The following is a 17497-nucleotide window of genomic DNA, read 5'->3' on the forward strand; positions in this document are numbered from 1 at the left end:
CCTTCCTCCTTAAATTATAGAATAAAACCCAAGACACAGAGTCACCCAGAGAATCACCCTAATTGTCTTTTAGTGAAGCTACTCATTTTACAGATCCAAAAGTCAGGGCCAAGGGAGTAAAACGGACTGAGTCACACAATGAATAACATAACTGGATCAGAGCTCAGCCCTTGGGTCCCTTCATATTCAAAATACTGATTTTATAATCTCATGTTTTTGTTTTTCTAAAAAAGGACTCACGATCTTAGAATTAAGTGGTTTGGTTGATAAAGTAGTATTATGTTGTACATTTTATAAACTGAAATGCTAAAAAAGAAGTGGGGGCATGGGGGTTATCTCAGTGGTCCCATGCCTGCCTGGCAAGCATAAGGTCCTGAGTTTGATCCCCGGCACCAGAAAAAGAGACAGAGAGAGAGGGGGTGGGGGGAGAGATTCAGTAATGCCTGCTAGATCAAGTCCTCTAGTTTCATCTTATTTTTCTCTTGACCTGATTTTTCCATGGTTTCTTTTTTCTATAGTACTTTTCCACTAAACTGCCTCCATTACAGGAAGAAAGGGTCTAAAGGAGTAGGGGAAGTGGGAAGAGTAGGAGAAAGGAAAGAAGGGAAAAGAAAAAATATGAGAAAAGGAAAAAATGGAAACAAAGTCTTTGTAAATAGGAAAGGGTGGGGTGGGTGAAGGGAGGGCAGGGGAATGGGGAAAAAGTAAGAACCAAGATACGTCATGTAAAGGTACAAGATCCTAATGATGAATGTAACTGTACTGTATACCTAAAATGTACCAATAAACTTAATGGAAAGAAAAACAAAAAGAAAAGACTTTATATTATTCTTAATAGAAGCCCTGCAATGTGGATATTCTTTTCATCTTACAGAGAAGGAAACTGAGGCTTGGGGAATTGAAATTAATTGTCTAAGGTTGTGCATCTGCCAATGACAGAATTGGGATTTTACTTCCTGAACCAAAGTCCATTTTCCCATGGCTTGCAGTGTCAAAATGAGGAGGATTCTACACTGGACCTGCTCCTCCTGCCCCAGGCTCTTCTGTGCTACTGTTTTCCATACTAGTCGCTAAGGAGAATCACCAGAAGCCACTTAATAAATGCCCCAGGCATCCCCACACCAATTAAATCAGAATCTCTGCAGTGAGGCACGTGTATCAGTCTGTTTTTTAGAAAATGTCCCAGATTCTAATGTGCAACAAGTAAGAAAGGACAACTGGACAGTGACAGTAAGGTGCTTCCTTGGAGAATGAATGAATTTTTAAAAAGTTTAACTCTACCTATAGGTGATGCTATGGTTGGAATATAGTTTCTCCCCTCTGAAACCCATGTTGAAATTTGCTTGCCATGGTAGCAGGTTAGATAGTGAGGGCTTTAAGAACTGATCAGGTCATTAAGACAGTTTCCCCAGAGGTGTGAGTTCGTGCCATCTAGTGACTGTATTAGTTCCCAAGAGAATAAGTTGTTACCATTCCTCACCCATGCCACTGCTATATCCTAGCACTTCCCAGCCTGCAGACTGTGAGCACAGTAAACTTCTTTCCTTTATCAATTATCAAGTCTCAAGTATTTTTTTATAGTAACAGAAAACAGACTAAAACAGGTGGGAATGCATCTCAGGGGAAAAAACAGGCTCATTCAATAGAAAAGAGAAGAAAAAAGGAGAAGGAAGGAAAAGGAAGGGAAGGAAATTGTGCTTGAATGATTCTTTTCCCATTATGTCCTTCATGGTGAGCCAGTTAGAAGTTTGCATTAGTAAATTCCTGACTCTCCAAGAACCAACCAAGAAGTCTTCTGAGCAGGCACCCTTGCTGTGTAAGCTTGCCTTGTGATGCAGCCATCACAGGGCTCATCAGTGACCACATGTGCTTGTACCCTCCATCACCTCTGCCCCTCTGAAAACTCCTATCTGGACACTCACTTTGCTCAAACAACACAATAGCAGCCCAATCAGATCAGACTCTGTGGGTGAAAACTGCTAAGCAAAAGACAGCTCTCTAGCTGAACAGATGTTACTTTTGTCTATTTAAATGATCAGGATCTCACTGAAGAGCTGAAGTTTACTGCTTACATATTTGACTCATTCCTTATGAAAGGGCCAGTGGGACAGACACCTGGTCTAGTACAATCTGAAATCACCCTGACCTGTGTATGAATCCCAGCTTTGCCTCTGCTCTTCCTGACACTTTGACCAAGTCAATTCTTATTCCTCTCACTACTCTTCTAAATGAGGAATTGGGGTTTTAAAAGGGAATACAAACAGCAAGGCATTGTTAGCCAAAGTTTAGGGCTATGCGGTGGAATGATGTAATACTGACTTACATATCAAGAAGGTTATTACCATTTTGATTCTCTTTCATCTAGTTTTATTAAACAGATAAAAGCTATTTTTGACTCTTCTCTAACCTATTTCCTCCATTTAATATGAGAGAGCTGGTTTCAGGTAACTACACATAATATCAGTCAGATATATGCAGCTGGAAATTAATGATGATTTACATTTATTTTGAGTTTTACATTTCATTTGAGCCTTTAATAGCATGTGATAGCTATTTAAGGTAGTGGTTCTTGTTTGTTTGTTTGTTTGGTGTTTTGAGATAGGTCTCGTTATGTAGTCCAGGCTGGCACTGAACTCACTATGTAGCCCAGGATGGCCTCAAACTCATAGCAATCCTCCTGCCTCAGCTGAGATAGGCATGCACCATCATGCCCAGCTTTAAGGTAGTATTGTAAAGTTACCTTTTAAGTAATTTTAAGTCACAAAAATGAGATAAAACATTAAATAATGGTATGCAGGTTGGTATATATACAGGGCAAAAATATTTAAAACGATACCCCAAAAGTCCGAAGTGTTGGAGAAAACTAAATAAAGGCATGTTGAGTCTCTGAGTCTTTAGAGAAGGCAGAGCCTATTCTTATACACTGATCTGGACAAGATCTTTAAGAAATGGAATTTGAGTCAGCAGATTCTGATGGTATAGACAATTCACACTGACTACAGAATTCATTTCACCTTCAGGTTGTTCTCTGGCTCAGCCAAGGACTCTGATAGGGTGATGGTTTGTGTCTAGATGTCTCCCCAAAGCCTCATGCAGTCATAGGTGGGGCTTTTTCAGAGGTGGCTGCATCTAAAGTTTGTGATGCTGGGATTAATTCACAGTGCAATGCTAGGATCAAGGGCACTAGAATTAAGGGTGTGGGTGCTACCTGCTCTAAGTAGCCTGGATAAGACATAAGGTATCGAAAGAGCTGAGGGCATCCCTTGCTTGCTTTGCTACCTTCTCCCCACCATGAACTGTTTCTCCTCACAATGCCTATCTGACATGCCACCTTGCCTTGGAGACAGCTGATTATAGACTGAAACCTCTACAAACTGTGAGTTAAATAAATCTTTCTCCCTTTAACCTTGTGTGTCAGGTATTTTGTCTCAGCAATGAGAGAAAAGTAACTAAGACAAAGTAAGTCTGTGCCTCATATTTTCAATATTTAATGACTTAAAAATAGTTGGAAAATATAATTATCACCTTAAATTTGACTAGTCTTTGGTTAAAATTAAAATAAGCAAACAGACACTAGATTGCATTGGTTTTTGATGATGAGGTTTAGAAGGAAAGATCCCTGTTTGAATTCTCTGAATTACCAGTTCCATGAATAGCCAAACTTAGGTGCTCATTATAGTTTTAAGAAGAAAAGCAAGTGAACATTAAAGAATATTACTAGTTTGTGAACATAAACCCTCAGGGACATAGTGAAAGAGTGCAAACTAAGAGGGGAGAAACAGTTCACATTTAAATTTAAAAAGATGGGTTTTGCTTCTTATTTTTACTAAGAAGAATTGAAAAGAATAGAATAGAAGAATAGAAGTTCCCAGAAGTACTCAGCTATTGATAACACAGTTCTTGTTTATTTTTCCAGGAATGAAACCTTTTATCATGAACACATGATCCCACTAAATTCCTTAAAATTTTACGTTGTTCATTTAATCTTAAGAAATATAGAGAGGAATAAGCTATAGGCTATAAACTGTTATAAGATGATTTTTTTCACTTCAGTTGTATGTGAGCGCACCAGTCTTTTGCTAATATATAACAAGTCATGCAACTTTTGTAGCAAAGACATCTGGTTTTGGTATTATCTTTCTGCTGATAGCCTGTTGAGAACTAAAATTGCCTCTAGTGGATTTGAATCCAAACACAGTGCAAGCCTTCATTCTTTCAGAGTTCATGGGACTTTACCTCCAGTTATAGTTCTGCTATAATCTTGCTATGAGTAAATCCCATCTAAGAGTCATTCAACCTGCCCACAAAATGAGTGGATTCTGGTAGATTAAGGGTCACAAACTCAAATGTCAACAAGGGCCAGACAGGTGATCAGATGATATAAATACAGGAAGCCGGCTAGGAGTGAGATAATATTGGTGGTGGATGAGAGAGTATAGTTCATCTAAAAGTGCCAGTCACCATCGGCTCTAGAAATCTCCAGGTAGAAAAACAAGCCTACTGTTGCTAGAGACTTAAATTATAAAGAGAAGTTGGAAGCCCATGCTTAGAAAATAAGAATTCTCTTAATTATTATTGACAGTGAATTCAAAATGACTTTTAAATACTTGCAGGTAAAGTAACATAACTCTAGGCAGATTCAGCCTACACATAACCATTTTGTGACTTCTTCCCTAGATGATCTCTTAGAGATTTTGTAATATTGATTTCTAAATAGCAAATCTTTGCTCTTCTGTGTTGAAAATAGCATGGAGGATTTAACCCTATTTGAAAAAAGCAGGAAGAACTGGTACAAACTAGGGAGAACTGTTGGGGAGTCAGTGCAATCTATCAGCAGCTGCAGAAGGATGGCATCCCCTAGACCAAAAGGCACCCACACAACACTAGCGCATTGTTCCTCTTAGCTGTTATGATATGTGTAAAATAATGACAATAACAACACACTCATCATCAACAATGACTCCCCCCTCCTTGCTTTGTCAGAGAATGGCACGCCACTCCAAGACGTTACAGAGCCCGGGCAATTCTGTTAATCTTTTATATAACTAGAGAAGGAAAACCTGCCAGGCAGAACAACAGGACTCTTTCAAGAACAGATAAGAGAACAGGTGACATCCCTCTCTGTTTCTCTTTTGGTAAGGAAATGCTTCAGAGATGCCTCCCAGCACCCAGAAGGCGGTGTTATTACCTAGCATTTGCTTGAGTAGGCAAAGGTGCAAAACAAGAACTGGTGCCATTTTGTCTTTCCTTGCACCAATGGTTCCATTTCCCAAATCTTTCTGTGTCCAATCTCAGGGGTGTCCCCACACCACGTTCACAATATAGAACCTTCCGTGTGGTACAAAGTGGACAGCTGAGTATAAAATGTGTCCCCTGGACCCCCCTTCCCCAACCAATTTTCAGCCTTGCTACATTGAGCAAGGTATTACTGTCTCCTTACCTCAATTTTCTCATGTAAAAAAGCAGAATAATAGCAATGTCAACCACCCAGGGTCAATGGATTAAAGGAAGTCCCCACCCTCCCCAGGAAGATACCTATGTCTCCCTTGGTAGAGCTGAACTATGTTCTCTTGCAAAGTTCTAATTTTCTCATCTAAATTCCTCCTGCTATAATTAGAGTTCATGTGATAGGCGTTTGCCTTCTGTGGTGAGAAGTGATCCCCAGAATAATATTAGGTTGAACTATATGAGCGGTAAATATTCAACATTATTGACTTACAAAATAGCAATTTCATATGGTTCAAGGTGCTACAAAAGCAGTCATAAACCCGAAGGATGGCAAAGTGCTTTCCTTTTCATATTAGTTCTGAACCACACCTGAAAAGCTTATCTTTACATCTGGGAAAGTTGAGAACTTTGGGAGGATCACTGACACTTTCTTATTACAAATAAATTAACATTTGTTGTCCACTTCCAGCTTACCTATTGCTTTACATGAACATTATTTTCTTTAACTGTGCAACAACAGTGAAGATGGAGGTAAGTATCTAGCTTTTCATATGCTCCTAGATTTGTCCCTGTTTGCACACCCTAGGGCTGTGGGTTGTGTAATGTGCTATCATGGTTCTAGCTCACAGGTCCACTCATCAAAGAGTATTTTGACTGATGAGACTCACAAAAAGAAAGCCCAGCCCCACCTACAGTGTAGAATGGATCAGGCAAAACATAGCTCCCCACACTCTTCGGCCAAATGCTTAGGCACCCAGGACAACCCAGTCATTACATCCCCAGCACTTCTGACAAGGACATGATGTCCTTGCATTTCCTCCACTTTATACTGGATGAAACTTTTGTTAAATTCAAGCTTGCATTTTGAACAGTATACAGGGACCATTTGTGTTTCCATCATCAAGGTACCTTCCACTTTCAAAGACGTAAAAACAATCCATCATGAAACCCCAATGATGATAACTCCCCATCTGATTTCATTTATCCTATGTCCTTCAAGAACACAATTTTCTGTGAGAGTTCTCAGGTGGTAACACATCTGTTCCTTCTTCATTCTTTCATGCCATAACTTCTAAACTTTTGACTAAGTATCTAAATTTTTTTTTTTGTACCAGGGATCGAACTTGGGTCCTTGCGCTTGTGAGGCAGGCCACAGAACCACTGAGCTAACTCTCCAGCCTGATGACTAAGTATCTACTATGTGCCAGGCCCTGTCCTCGGCCAGGCACTGGCAAACTACATTGGCAAACTACAGGCCCACAGACCAAATCAGACCTGCCATCTGGTTTGTAAATAAAGTTTATTAGAACATAGCCACATTTTCTTATTTATGTGTTGTGTACGTCTGCTTTTCCACAGACCTAAGTAGCTGTGACAGACAACACTTGGCCAACAAAGCCAAAATTATTTACTATCTGGCAAATTACAAAAAAAAATTGTTGACCTCATTTCAGGTAAAGAGGATACAGTGGTGAACAAAAGAAGCAAAGTTCCCATGCACTGGGGATGCACTGGGCTAGAAGACTACGGTAGACAAACTCCATTGCTTAAGGTAAGGGGCAGCCCAAGTTAGAGTCATGGGATCACAGCTTTGTCTGCTGCTGAGACTTGCAAAGAAAAAGGAAAGTATGACAGCTATGGAGAGAGATGTGCAGATTTGGAGAGAGGAAATATTGGGAAGTTAGATTAGTGTGGAACAGACAAGCTACAAGGATTCCCACCAAGGGGCCACTCAAACCCATGATCCAGGTGCCACATGTATCAGAATCACCCAAAACATGCTTAAACATGCAGATTACTGGCTCTACCCAGGAATCCAGAGGCGAGAATGAACTGCCACTGTTGCAGGCAGCACCAGGTAATTCTGAAAGGTGCTCCAGTTTGGTGTGTTGAAGGTGTGCCCAACCCAGCCAAGCCTAAAGTCCATTGGTAACAAGTGAGAAGGGGAAAGAATTAGAGCACAGACACACAGAGGTAGATGCAGTGAAAAGGCAGTTTATTGTCTATTAATACTGTACAGAGGAACAGAGAGAAGCTACATGTACAGCATCAGTTGTCACTGGCAGTGTTTTTTCTGAAGTTGGTTTTTGTTTTGTTTTTCATCTGAAGGAAACAGAACAGTCAAAGTACACTTCAGGTTACAAAGTACAGCAGCTAGCCCAGCAAGTCTAATTCAGAGTAAGCACAACAGGCTCCCACCCCCCACCCCCACCAACCAACCACAAATGGGTGTATTTACAGAGATGTCATTCGCTCCAAGTGAGCTGCGAAAGCTGAACATTCCATCAACAACCTACATTCACCGAAAAGCTGCATCAGACACAACATTTTCTGGAACTCCTGTAAGATTTCAACTCCTCAGTCAGGACCTTGAGAGGAGGAAAGAATGTCCCAGAACCCTGTAAAGGACAGAATTCTTCCCACTTTCCAGAATCATAGAATTAAAAGTTGGAGCTACACACAGAACAGTTCAGACCAGGTAGTGCCTGGTGACCTCTTGGTGTATAAAGAGTTGTCATTGCAAAATCAAGCAACGGATGTCTCCCTGCCCAATGAACCTGGGAGTCAGGAGGTTCCCTTAGCAATAAGAATAAATTGGTTCTCTCTTAGCACTTTCAAGTAATTGCATACAGTAAGACCTCGGCATAGGAACATTAGAGTTGCAAACTTTCATGGACATGAACGGATCTCACATTTGTATTTTTATGCTTCACATTGTGCATATTCGTGTCAAAGGTGTATAAGATTCACTTTGTTGGACTTATGAATGAATCCAATTTATGAACTGAACTTGTTTGTAAGTCAAGGACTTACTGTAGTTCTTTCATTTTTGCCATTGTCTCCATGACAGCAATGTTCACAGAGGAGCTTGAGATGGGCTTGCTAGAGGGATTCTGGTGATGAAGGGATTACAGTTATTTGCATGGGAACTACATTCACTACTTTTCTTGAAGGGGAAAGAGTGTTCATGATCTTGCCTTGCTGGGGAAAGGATCTTGGTATCTAAGGGTAGGAAGGGTTGCTGCCTGGGAAGGTAGCCTAATAGCAATGGTGGACTTTGAAGTTTGACCTACGGTGTATAGGAACAGGTATCATTAAATCTGCATGAAACTGAGTGTGATCAGGAAAGGAATTCAGAAATTTGGCAGAAAGTTGGGGAAAACTTCAAGAATTCCAGAACTTAGAATATCATCTATGGACATATAAAGATAATTCTTTCTGGTCTTAAGTAAGTCTGAAAGTATGACGTAGCCCCAGTAATATGTATAAGGCCAATTAAAGCTTGGTAAACTTTATATTATTGGTTTATATGTAAATACATATGGGCTGTGGATGGCCAACTGCTCCAGATTCATCATTCATATAGATGACTCCAATGTACCATATCTGAGGGTTCCATTAATGTAGCAATCAGTCCTTAAATATGTGAAAGAGTTGGACTTTGATAATTGGTAGGCTTGGCTTACATATAAAAGACCATCTTCTTCCAAAAGATCATCATACATTATTAAAGCTGTAGCTCCAAGAGCAATCAAGCCATATAACACCATGTGTCTAATGGCAGGGATAAAACTCAACCTTACAGCCTAGATCTGTTTGGAAACATTGGATTTCATAAAATGGCAGTGAAAGGTCAGGTCGCAAGACCTTTGCTCAAGCCTCCAAGATCTGAGTTAGTGCTACAGAACTCACCAGAAAGTAACCTTAATGGAATGGAGAATAACTCAGTCAATCAAGGGTGTTTTCAAACTCAAGCTCCATAATGCACATAGATTTCATTATAAAAATATTATTCTTTAAAAAAATACACAAATGTAAAATATTCCATTTCTATACCCGCTCCTTACTTCCAACCATATCATGCTACTCATCTAGACTATAATGAATAGACATAACCCTCAGGGATGGCTCCATTCAAGTCCATTACTCTTTTGTGTTTTAACCTAAGCCAACTGTGCTTAAAACTCTGCTCCCAGCCCCAGGCCAGGGGTCCACAAGTTCACTTCTCCCACAGTGGGAAGGACTGTGAGGAAATGACTGCCAGAGGTCATGCACTCCATGTGGTCTGCCCCAGGAATGTCAGAGTGTGATTCTGTAGGCTCAGCTGGGGACACGGGAACATGTTTGGTTGGTAGAAGGGCAGAGGTAAGGCCCAAGCTATGCCCACTTTAGCCCCTCTGGGATGCACCTGCAAGGTTCTGCCTGAGGCTCCAGGGATAAAACTCACAGCTCTGCAGAAGGCTGTGTTGGAGTTGGGGGAGAATGTTGTGTTAATACAGCTTTGGAATACAACCTGCATTTTTAAAAACAGGACAGGAAAGAACATAAACAGTGATACTAAGGCAAACTATCAAATGGCACATCAGAACTTTTTGTCATTCATTTTGTTGACATCACAAGGCAGATACATTCTGTAAACATATATGCTATACAGTACATTAACCATAGGAAAATAAAAAAGAAAGCCACCCTGTACTTCTTTTCTTTCTGTAATTCTATTCTTTTACATCAGAAGGACTGCATGAAGTCTAGGGAGAATTGTATGATTTATGAAATTTTTTTTGATAAAAATGCAGTGACTAGCAAAAGAAAATAGCCTCAGGTGACCACTAAGAGGCCATATGGGGAGAAGATGACCATTTACACCTGAACCTGTAGAAACTTAGAAAATAGTCACAAAATATAAAAAAGTCACTGATTTCAGGAAACATTTTGTTTCCTGCTTAATAAAAGACAACATACTGGAAAATTATCATCATCATCATCATTATTATTTTTTTCTTACAAAAGTTAAGGCTGTCCAGATCTTTGATGCAGAAAGTCTGTGGTCCCCGAACTTACATACGGTATTTTGACACTGACAGCAACCTTTCAGTGCAACAGCTCTGACCTTCTGATGTTAGACTGGAACGGAGAGGGGACACAGAGGCCTATTTAGTTCTGTAAGAATTAAACTGCGGGAGGAGCTGGTCTAAGGATCCTCACTAAAATTTCCCTTTGAAATTTTCAGGATATATTTTCAGAATATAATCCTTATCGTATACCTGTCTACATTCAAACAGTATTTATTTTGTTTTTTGTTAAAATGAAAATTGTATTAAGAAATTTGCTGAAGCTATGGAGATACAGATACATAACTGCATTGTGCTCCAATTTAGCAACTTGTATTTTTCCCTAGAAAATGGAGGAAAGTTTTCCTGATAAGCCAGAAGAAGGCTAAACAATGAAGGCGAACCGGTAGCAGGAATCAAAGAGCTCATCTTCCTCATTCCTTGGAGCTGTTTTATGGTATATACTTGTAACTCCAAGTTCCTGTTGTGTTTCACTAAGCAAGAAGGGCAAAGGATATTTTCTGGTTCCAGCTCCATCAGTGGAACTCAGTAGACTTTCCTTAAAAAATGAGGAGCTTTGGAAAGGTTGCATATTTATAAAGTTTCTGAAACCTCTGTTTTAAATACATTGAGAATTTGTGGTTTCAATTACAGATGTGCGTGTTGCAAAAATACATGAGACTGCTCATCTTGGAATGGTTTGTGTTGTAAACTAACATTTCAGGAGATGGCAATATGTCTACAGGGGAAGAGCCCTTTAGTGAGTTAAACTCTGCAGGGGCCCCAGTGATGAACAGAAATGACAGAACTTCTAGATTTAAGTAAGAACAACAACAACAAAATCCTCAGTGTGTATTCTGCCTGTGTTTGTTTTGTTTTAAACGAACAGGGTCAATGCTTTTAAAAAAGGAAGAGGTGGTATAGCACTCTGATTTTTGCCTCTTTCAACATATTCCCTTCCCTCTTTTTTGATACCCACTGGCTCACTGGCCTTAAATACAGTAAACAGCAATTTCCAAGGGTATTCCATGGTCCCTTGAAGTAAAATTCTATAGGAAGTGAAGAGAAATAAGCAGTTTTCCCATTTGGCTTCAGTGCTTTGTCTCAGAGATGATATTGTATCTCAAGGAAACTCTTGTTTATAGATATCAGTTTTCCCTTTTTAATTTTTTTATTGTTTTGGTACCAGGGATCAAACTCAGGTCCTTGAGCTTGCGCAGCAGGCAGCAGAACCACTGAGTTAAATCCCTGGCCCTCCCTTTTTTTATGAAAGCTTGACCCTGACCAAAATAAAATATTTTAATTGCATGTAGGAAAAAATGCATTTATCACCACAAAGTAAACTGGAGAAGGTAGGACTTTGAAGCAAACACATGTGTATTGACATTTCAGAAAGTAGTCAAATAGAATTAACTGTAGAATCTGAGTTTCCCGAAAGTCTTTAAATAATTTTAAGATTGCACCAGAGTCTTAAGGAAACTATATTTTGAGTTTGCCCAGAGAAAATTCCCTACCCCTTGTCCTTGCTATGGCCAGTGCTAGGTGGCATTACTAGACAGCTGGAAATCACTTTCAGAGGCAATCATTTGTGGTTATATAAAGGAAATAACATCATTATGGGTAGAAATAGTACAAGGAAAAAAATACCCCAAGCTTGCCTTACTGAAGACTAAAAGAAAAAGAAGTAGAATAAAAAAGTCAAGGTTACATAAGTCATCAAGATTTTTAGTATACATAGAATTAAGCTTTACCATTTTAACTACTAAAGAATCTTTAATTAAATGCCATTAAAAATCTGTTTATAAAATTTTTGAAATATCCCCTTTCCTTATTTATTTATTTATTTTTTTTGGTTTTTTGAGACAGGGTCTTGCTATGTAGTTCAGGTTGTCCATGAACTCACTATGTAGCCTATGCTGGCCTCAAATTCCAGGTGATCCTCCTGCCTCAGCCTCCTGAGTGTTGGGATTACAGGGGTGTGCCACTACGCCTGGCTCTCTTTCTATTTAAAAGGGAACTGATCATAACATTGTAAAGGAAAGCCCAACTAAATATTAGCTCCAAAAGGATTATGGTTTTGTAGCTTCTGTACTGATTTTTTAAATTAGTTTGGTTATGTAACCAAATACCCTGTGATATCGAAGGGTGTGGCACCACACATAATATGATTTTTAGAGAGAAAATGTCAACAGCTTCAGGAAAAGCAGAATGGTCATGATCATCACTACATTTACATTTTCATTATCAGGGGTAAAACTTGCAGCTGTAGGTGGGATTACAGGACTCATCCCATGAAAACACTGAGCCTGTATCCTCCATGAAGATGGGAAAATAACAGAAAATATGCAAATATATATGCCATATTCAAACACATCTTCATTGACTGTGGCCACAAATAATTTTAATAAATTACTTACTTCAAAAACCATTAGACGATAAGCTTTAATAACAAAAGTATAGAGGAAATCCTATTTCATATTATTTCCTAGTCACTATTCCCCATAGTAATATCTGACGAATGAGGGTGAATTATCGATGATCTTTCAGATCTCATGAGTAGAGTGGCAGTGAGAGATGCGTATCCTTTTCTTCACGGGTAACTAGTTTGCTTATGGAGAGTAGGGCTTTCCAGTGAATGATCTGCTCTGAAAGATGATTCTGTTTATCAAAATGGCAAGTGCAACAATTCCAAGCTGCCATTCCACTCACTGACTGTGCTTTTAAAAAACTCAAACCAAACAGTTTTAATCCCCAAGTGAGTAAAAAAAGATAAACTATGGTAAATTTTAGATTGCTTCTTCCCTAAATAAATTTTAAAAATAGTAACAGATTGTCTAAAACACTGAAATTATTTTCTCTTTCTATGTAAATAAGTTTATCTGCATGTCATTTTATGTCCTATTTAAATGATTCTTAAATGATCATTTGTTGAAGAAAATGAAGCTGAGAGTTGTGAGATATACAGGCATTGAAACCAGGTTTTTGGATAACAGAGTAGCTTTACCCCATTGCAGCTACTTTGGTGGACCTGAGAATTAGAGATAATCCCCTCAGTTATCTAAGTTGAATCTTGGAGAGAATCATTCTGGGAAGCAGAATTTAGTGCCTTTATTCTTCCCTTCTCTAACCTTTTGTTTTGTTTTGTTTATATATCAGAGATAAAATGATTCCTTTTGTACTCATTAAAAATGCAATTAAAAAATAACTTGGAGAAATAAAAATGTCATTTTCCCTCTCTAACTGGAATAAATATAATTTCAAGCCAAGAAATTAAAACCAATAATAGATTTATCACTGAGCAAAATGCACAGGACAAATTTAGTTGCTTCTTCTTTTTTTTTTTTTTTTTTGGTACCAGGGATTGAACTCGGGACCTTGTGCTTGTGAGGCAGGCGCCGGAACCACTGAGCTAAATCCCCAGCCCTCAAATTCAGTTGCTTCTGTAATGTTATTGTTAAGAAAATTCTAACTTTTTTCTGAGCTACTTTCTGCATAAGTTAAGATGTGGCAGTGTGTAATTATGTTTTTTGAAGCTATATTTTATGGACACATAATTTTGTGATATGCAACAATTCTCTGAGCATTGGGGCCAATAGTGTAAAGCTATCTTTCATTAAAATCAGTTAACATATTACATCTTTATTTCATTACGATACTATTTCTTTTCTAAATTTCTTCCCTTTGGTTTTATTGTACGTGTTTTACTGTACACTTTGGGGTAGGGTTAAGAATTTATTTCAAGGACTGTTCATTGTGTACTAGGTAAAAAATATTCCTTGATGTTCTAGAATCTCTAGTAGTTTAAGAAACAGAGCTTTAAGAAGCTCAGTCATGTGCCACTCAATCTATGTTAAGTACTCAACACTGAGAAGACAAAAATCTTTGTTCATCTTTCAACATTTAGATTTTCAAGTTTTTTTGAAGGGCAGATAAATAAAACATGCTTTCTCATGGGGACAGAGATAAGAGTACAAATGCAAGACTGTGATCAACTGGGCACGTGAGATGGACAGTTGATACATACAGCACCATCCTAGATATGGTGGGAGCATCATAGCAACCACTGCAGGTCAGAGAGACTGTTGCAGAAATACAGTCACTGCAGAAATACTTCTCAAAATGATCGCCTCATTGAAAATAGATTAACATGATCAGAAAATATTCGTGAAAAAGGAAACAATATAAAAATTTACATTTTTTGAGAGAATAGAAGCAGGGCTCGTGGATCAGCCTCTCTAAGCTTGGAGGTCACTTCTGATGCTACACCAATAGTTGTCTCATGTCCTTAAAAAAATCCAAAACGGTGCTTCTTGTATAAATGGTTCATCAATTAAGCCATAGAAAGAGAGATGGCTGCTGATGAGCAGGTGATGCACTGGGTCCCTACACTTCAGCTGTGACAAGCACTGGGTTCTTTTCTTTCACATCAACTTCATTTCAGTTTTAACAGAAGGAAAGCCATAGATGCACAATACTGTAATCTGGAAGCTCATGTAAGGCAGCAAAAAGCATCACCCTAGAATGGACAGATTAAGTAAGGTCCACTTTTGGCTACACTAGCAACTGGCTAGAGCCCACTGCATTTTGCCACACAAGATATAAAAATACAGATCCACAGCAAGGGAGGCAAGTGAGAAGGGATGTGACTGTGTGTGTGTGTGTGTGTGTGTGTGTGTGTGTGTGTGTCTCTGCATTACTGGAGCACACTACAAAATGAAACCCCTGGTGCCAATGGTTCAATTTCGGTCAAGTAAATTAAGGCTACTAGAGAACTGGTTGATATGAAGAGTCCATTCCAATCAAGCAGTAAGGAACTGATTCACTCTTGAAGACACAAGGAAAAGTTTAGAGGGAAAGCAAGTTCTTGAAAAAAAATGAAGCACAGACATGCACGTTGTTTCTCTGGTGAGGAAAAGGAAAAAAATAATAAGAGAGACCAAAGCAATCCAACTGCAAGGCAAGGCAGGTGTTTGCTTCCAGTTCACAGTATTGCAGTTAGTGGTAGAGTGAGGTCTACAGAAGTGCTGGAGAGTAGAGAGGCTGCCCAGAAGAAAAGGGAGGAAAGAAGTGGTCACATGACAACACAGCATTGACAGCGCTTTTTCTTTTGAGTACCTGGGGCTGGCTCGGTGGCCAGGCTCTCTTCCTTCCCTTCTGGGGATGAGGGTTCTGTGGTATCTGAGACTGGCCTCCCAGACACAAGCTCAGCCGCATTTCCATCAATGGTGGACACATCTGTCACTGTCTTCTCTCTTAATGACTTCTCATCGTCTTCATCAATGAGGACCAATTCAGCCTTGATGGTTTCATCATAGCCTAGCACCTTTTTAGTCTCCTCTTCATCCTCGATATTTTGGTAGCCCATAAAAATCATGGTGACAGGCTGATCTGAATTTGCCTCTGGCTCTTCTGTGCTGGGAGCTTGGGTCTGCTGTCCTGGGTTCCCAGAAGCATGATCTTTCCTAGACTTATGCACCATTTCTAACTTGGCTTCTTTGCAGAGCATGTGTTCCTTAGCGTGGCCAAGGCTTCCATCAGCAACCACAGTCCTTTCTGACATGTGCCCTCCTCTTAAGCTTGATTGTCCAGCCTTCTGAATAAGCTCTTCAACATCCTTTGCACTTAATTTGTGCACTCCATTTTCTACTATGGTGCCTCCTGAGTGCACCTCATACACTACTTTGGTACCATCATCATAGACTTTGACTCCTCTCTGATGAACCCCCTCTGGGCCAATGGTAGATGCAGAGAGAATCTTGGTCTCTCCTGTTTGTTTGTCTTTCTCCACATTAATTTCCATGGCGTACACAGCTTGAATGAAAACAAGAGAAAGGAAGTGCATGTTACAACAAAAAAAGCCAGTGAATGGTTAATTGCCAAACAGACAAAAAAGGTTTTGTGCCCTTTCTATTCTAACCACCAAGTATCCTGAGTGTTAGAGTGAAGTGCACGTGTGGACAAAGATGGTTATTATGTATTTTACAGCAGCTTAATGCACTGGGAAGACAGATGACACAGTCACTATATCTCAGTGGCACTCTTAAGGAAGACTTGATAAAACAAGGCCATAAAAGACTTCAGATCTAGGTGGAAAGAATTACAGGAAAGTTGGCAACATGCAAATCTACCTTGATTGAGGGCTTCTTAAGCTTATAGACATAGTTGTGTCTGGGTTCCAAAATCTGAAGTGCTTTTTTCTAACTTCTTCATCAAGTGTTCTCTTACTTTTCTATGTTTCCTCCTACTATTAATGGGCAGTATGTCAAGGTTTCTGCAGATGAGACATGACTCTCTTCTACTACACTATACAGTTGGATATGTGCAAAAAGTGAAAGCTATGAAAGGATTCATGCTCTGGGGGTACTCCATTCACTTAGTGAAATTTCTCAAACAAGAGCTAGGAAAAGAATAGAACTGAAAGTCAGGTATGGTGGCATACACTTGTAAACCTAGCAGTTAGGAACTGAGGCAGGAGGACTGTGAGTTATAGGAATACCCAGACAACTTAGCCTCTTAAAATAAAAAGGGATTAGATGTAGCTCAGTGTGAAGGCCCTGGATTCAATCTCTAGTATCTTAAAAGAAACCTCAACAAACAAACAAACAATCAAACAAAAACAGAAGTAGCAGCTTCCTACTACACTGGAACCTGAGGATGATGTCACAGCTTCTTTCTTTTATTTACACAATCCCAAGTCTCATGATTCTGTGCCATAATATCTTTCTTATCTGTTGTCTTCTTTCTGTTCCACTGTCATTACCCAATAAGAGGCCCTCTGTTTCCAGATTTCTTCTAGATTGCAAGAACAGCTTCCTTTCTATTGGAGACTGAGTCCTCTCCTCTCATTCGCTCCAGTTCATCCCCAATTCTGCTGTCAGTCTAGTGTTATAAACACTAGCTCTTTCCTGTCCTATTGGTTCTTAGGACATTTCACACTTACAAGTCTGTTCTCTCACAGGTTTCTTGTGGTGCACAGATTCAGGATAGGAATAATCTGGGTACCAGACCCACAGAGCTAACTGACACATTAGATTCACTGATCTCAAAGCTGATTCTGCTTCTCTCAAAATCCTTCCACAGCCTTGGTGTTAAATGACATTCACCCCATTACCTAATCTCCCAAGCCTGATTTTGCCCTTCTTCCTAACTTATCACTCAGACAAGCACTGAGAGGAATTAATGCTGCTTCAGATAGTCTTATTCATCTCTTCACCACT

The 17497-nt window shown here is 39.4% G+C and overlaps 1 protein-coding gene and 1 pseudogene across 9 annotated transcripts in view; both read right to left on the bottom strand.

Annotated features, from left to right (window-relative positions):
* The window catches only part of LOC147825785 (PRELI domain containing protein 3B pseudogene), a 46301-nt pseudogene extending 30946 nt beyond the window's left edge, over positions 1-15355 (bottom strand). The window contains exon 1 of the transcript XR_015439965.1: positions 1-15355. This exon is cut by the window's left edge and continues 30946 nt beyond it. The product of XR_015439965.1 is annotated as a PRELI domain containing protein 3B pseudogene (transcript).
* Positions 1-17497, bottom strand: part of Palm2akap2 (PALM2 and AKAP2 fusion) — a 504788-nt gene that overhangs the window by 188281 nt on the left and 299010 nt on the right. For 4 of the 8 annotated variants that reach the window (XM_087183574.1, XM_004848142.4, XM_087183573.1 and 1 more), the window contains exon 7: positions 15396-16091. The exons of the other annotated variants lie outside the window; for them this stretch is intronic. In XM_087183574.1, coding sequence (XP_087039700.1) covers positions 15396-16091 — 696 coding nt within the window. The remainder of the gene's footprint in view (positions 1-15395; positions 16092-17497) is intronic. 8 annotated transcript variants of the gene reach the window in all.

The sequence above is a fragment of the Heterocephalus glaber genome, unplaced genomic scaffold (genome assembly GCF_053883595.1).
Source record: "Heterocephalus glaber isolate CG9 unplaced genomic scaffold, H.glaber_assembly_v1.0 deba00001481, whole genome shotgun sequence".
Taxonomy (NCBI): domain Eukaryota; kingdom Metazoa; phylum Chordata; class Mammalia; order Rodentia; family Bathyergidae; genus Heterocephalus; species Heterocephalus glaber.